Source organism: Uloborus diversus, unplaced genomic scaffold (genome assembly GCF_026930045.1).
Source record: "Uloborus diversus isolate 005 unplaced genomic scaffold, Udiv.v.3.1 scaffold_334, whole genome shotgun sequence".
Taxonomy (NCBI): Eukaryota; Metazoa; Arthropoda; class Arachnida; order Araneae; family Uloboridae; genus Uloborus; species Uloborus diversus.
In genome coordinates this window covers 23,627-27,825 of record NW_026558499.1, presented here as the reverse complement: position 1 = coordinate 27,825, position 4,199 = coordinate 23,627, and the positions used below count along the sequence as shown (strand labels likewise).

The following is a 4,199-nucleotide window of genomic DNA, read 5'->3' as shown; positions in this document are numbered from 1 at the left end:
AATGATTTCTTCTCGCTTATTCTGTAAAATCACTGTACTGGCCGGACAAAAGGCTCGATCTAAGTTTAATGAAAACTTTGTGAGGCATTCTGGAATCCGAAGTTTGAAACAATGGTATTCAATATCGAAACAAGCGGGAACTCATTTTCTCCATCGAAAAAGAAAGGATGAAAATTTTGAAGAAGTTTTTCAACATCCATGACATCAAGATTGATAAAGTGACTGAAAAAAAGGGGGATATTAATGATTCCTAGGGGTTTTCAGGGTTGTTCTTATAATTTTGTCCAGTTTTAACAATGACATTTCCTTATTAATCACGGTTGGTAGTTCTTATCGTCTGCAGCTGAGCCTAGAACTTTAATTTAATTATTATAATTTTCATCGCTCGTGTGAGTGGCAACGTTTAAATTTAATTTTCTTGATGGAACAAAAAGATGACTGAGAAGCGATAAGTCAAGCAGCGTTGCTGCATCACATTCTTTTCATTCTGAAATATCTCGATCATTCTAAGTCATATTTATTTCTAAATTTATGTTAAATGTTACGTTCGTGTGTTGTAATAAATGTTTCAGTAGAGTTATTGCAAGTATATTTTATTGCGAATTCACAACGAAGAGTAAGCGGCTCTACAATTCAAAAAAGTCCTAGCCCGCCATGCTCAACCATTTTTGGAGCCACCAGTGAGGATCGAACTCACGACCCCTGGTTTACAAACGAAGATACACATTCTATTCTATTAGACTTTATTGCATGATATAGAGACATTCTATTCTATTTATTCTCACTCTATCTATCATTTTGTGATAAACCATGACTTCTAAAGCTGCATCTGCGTATGAAAAAGCAAAAAAGAAACGAGCTACTATTCGCGCGGTAACAACTAAGCTACTGAATAAAATTTCTTAGCAGTTAAATAATGAAGACGTTACTGTGGAAGATTTAAGCACATTCAAGCTGCAATTAAATAGTAAGCTAAATCAAATTCAAGTCGCTGATGCAGAAGTTGAAAACTTAATCGAAGATATGGATGAATTCGAAAATGAAATAGAAGCTAGCCAAGAGTATTCAGATAAAATTCTAAATCTTCAGTTCGATATTGAAAGCAGAATTGAAAAAATTAAGCTTGACTTTGAGAAAGATAATCGGTCTACATTACCATCGCGAAGTGGACCTTTTCAAACAAGTACGAGCATAAATTTGCCTAAATTCGATCTTCCAGCATTTAACGGAAATATAAGTAATTGGATTAGCTTTAAACAAATTTTCATTTCGACTATTCATGATAATTCTAATTTAAGTCAACTACAAAAATTGCAATACTTGCATGCATCAGTTACAGAAGAAGCTGCTCGACTAATAAAGGGCTTTCCTATCACAGAAAATAATTATTCTCAAGCTTGGGAAACGTTAATTAGTCGTTATGACAACAAAAGAGAGTTATCATATGCTTTAGTTTCGAAAATATTTAGCATTAAACCAGTCAAATTGATGACTTCTAAATCTCTTCGGGATATTTTGGATTCTTGCAATGAAGCAATTCGTAATCTAAAAACGTTGGGATTTGAGTTAGACAAACTTTCAGAATTAATCATTATTCAATTTCTCGAAAAACGCTTAGATGATAATATCCGAAAACAGTGGGAGCTCACATTAGAAGATGAAGAAATTCCATCGTATAAGAAATTTATTGAATTTTTAGAAAAGCATGCCAGAAGCATGAAAACCTGCAAAGAAAACTATCCCAAAGAGGAACTTTTGAAATCCAAGAAGTCAGTTAGCTATAATTCCGTAACAAACGTAAATCGTAGAAGTTGTGTATTGTGCAATTTAGATCATGCATTGTTCAAATGTTCAGAATTCAAAAATTTGAGCCCTCAAGAACGGTGGAATCTAGCGAAGAAGAATAAACTTTGCTTTAACTGCTTGAGAGCTAATCACGATACTTCAAAGTGTAAAGTTACTTTTCACTGCAAAGATTGTTCTAAAAGACACCACACTCTCTTACATGATTCTTCATACAAATCGAACCTTTCAGTCGATAATTCTGCACAGAGGTCAAGTGAGTCTGTTCAAGTTAATAATTCTCAGTCCAGCAGTCTAGCTTTAACTGGTCTGAATAATTCGTGCAATATTCTGCTATCTACAGCTTTAGTCAAAGTCAAGGATTCTCAAGGACATTGGCAACTGTGTAGAACTTTACTCGATTGTGGTTCTCAAACCTCATTGATGACTGAAGAATGCTGTAATAGACTTAATCTAAAAACATTTTCAACTAATCACTTAGTCATAGGAACTGGTAATCAAGTTGCTGGAAAGTCCAATTACTTAGTAAATTTAAACTTTACTCCACGGTTTAATTCAGAAACCTTTTCTACTAAAGCACTAATAGTTAAAGAACTTACTACGAAATTACCAAATTTCCTTATTTCTAGTCATAAATGGTCACACATTGAAAGTTTGCAGTTAGCAGATCCTGATTTCTACATCTCCAGAAACATAGACATAATATTAGGTGCAGATGTATTTTTTGACATAATTCAAGGTCGCAAGATAAGTGGTGGAAAAGACACACCTACTGCTATTCAATCAAAGTTAGGTTGGATTCTCTCAGGAAGGGTATCGTCCAAGTTATATGAAGGTATAGAAAATACCAAATTGAGTCACCATTCCAGTGTAAAAATTGATGAAGTTCTTCAGAAATTCTGGGAATTGGAATCTATTCCTCAGAAAGAAAAGTTAAGCATTCAAGACGCAAACTGTGACAAGTTTTACTCAGAAACTACAACTAGAGATGACACTGGAAGATATGAAGTCAAACTGCCATTCAAGGAAGAACCAAGTCTTGGAATTTCGAGAGATCAAGCGGTTGCACGATTTCTGTCGTTGGAAAGGAAACTAATCCAAAATCCTAGCATGTATGATCAATACAAGAATTTCATGAGGGAATATTTATCCTTAAACCACATGGAATTAGTGCAAGCAGAAGAGATCATAGTAGAAGATCGCAAGTGTTTTTATATGCCACACCACGGAGTAATTAGAGAAGATAGCAGCACCACAAAATTAAGAGTTGTGTTCGACGCATCAGCTAAATCATCAACAAACATCTCGCTAAATGATGTTTTGCATGCTGGACCCAACCTCCAGACTGATCTATTTTATATTCTATCAAATTTCAGAATACACTCCATAGCTCTTGCGGCTGATATCGAAAAAATGTTCCGACAAATTCTTGTCTCACATTCAGATTCTGATTTTCAGAGAATTATATGGCGAGAAAATCTCGATCAAAAGATTGAAGACTATAGATTGAAGACAGTGACTTACGGAACTGCTTGCGCACCGTATTTAGCCATAAGAACTATTAAAAAACTTGCTGAAGATGAAGAGATGAATTTTCCTAAAGCCTCAAAAGTTATCGACAAGGACTTTTACGTAGATGATCTATTAACAGGAGCCGATTCAATTCAGGAAGCTGAAAATCTCATGAGTGATATAATTAATCTAATGAGAAGAGGTGGATTCACTCTTCGAAAATGGATATCAAATGAACAAAGTATTCTTTCAAAATTACCTCCTGAACTAAAAGGAACAGAACAGTCTATAAATATTGCTGAAGATCAGTCAGTGAAACTTCTTGGCATTCAGTGGGATCCAAATCAAGACACATTTGCGATTCATTTAAATCCAGCTCAAAAAGTCACCACAAAACGGCAATTATTGTCAAGCATTGCTAGAATTTATGATCCCCTCGGTTTCATTTCACCCTCTACAGTTTTAGCTAAAATTATGATGCAGAAATTATGGTTATGCAAGTCAAAATGGGATGATCCACTCCCAGACAGTATCCTTAAAGAATGGACAAGTTTTGCTTCACAGCTTCCGATACTTAAAAATATTCAAATGCCACGACATTTCTTCATCCAAAATTCTGCAGTAAAATGTATTCAAATTCATGGCTTTTGCGATGCTTCCCAAAAGGCTTTTGCTGCTGTCCTTTACATTCGATCAGAATTTGAAGACGAGAACGTCAAGATTAGTTTAATCGCCGCGAAAACCAGAGTCGCACCACTAAAAACAATAACGCTTCCTCGTTTGGAGCTGTGTGCAGCTGTATTGTTAAGCCAACTCTACAAGAATGTAGTTGAAAATCTTGCCATTCAAGTAGATGAGTCATTCTTTTGGACGGATTCCCAAAT

General features: G+C 35.1%; 1 protein-coding gene across 1 annotated transcript; it reads left to right on the top strand.

Annotated features, from left to right (window-relative positions):
* Positions 1-2,913: 2,913 nt before the first annotated feature.
* Positions 2,914-3,844, top strand: LOC129233321 (uncharacterized; the record flags this gene model as incomplete). Its single annotated transcript, XM_054867371.1, has 1 exon — positions 2,914-3,844. A coding segment is annotated over exon 1 (931 nt), but the record flags the coding sequence as incomplete, so codon positions are not given.
* Positions 3,845-4,199: the final 355 nt, after the last annotated feature.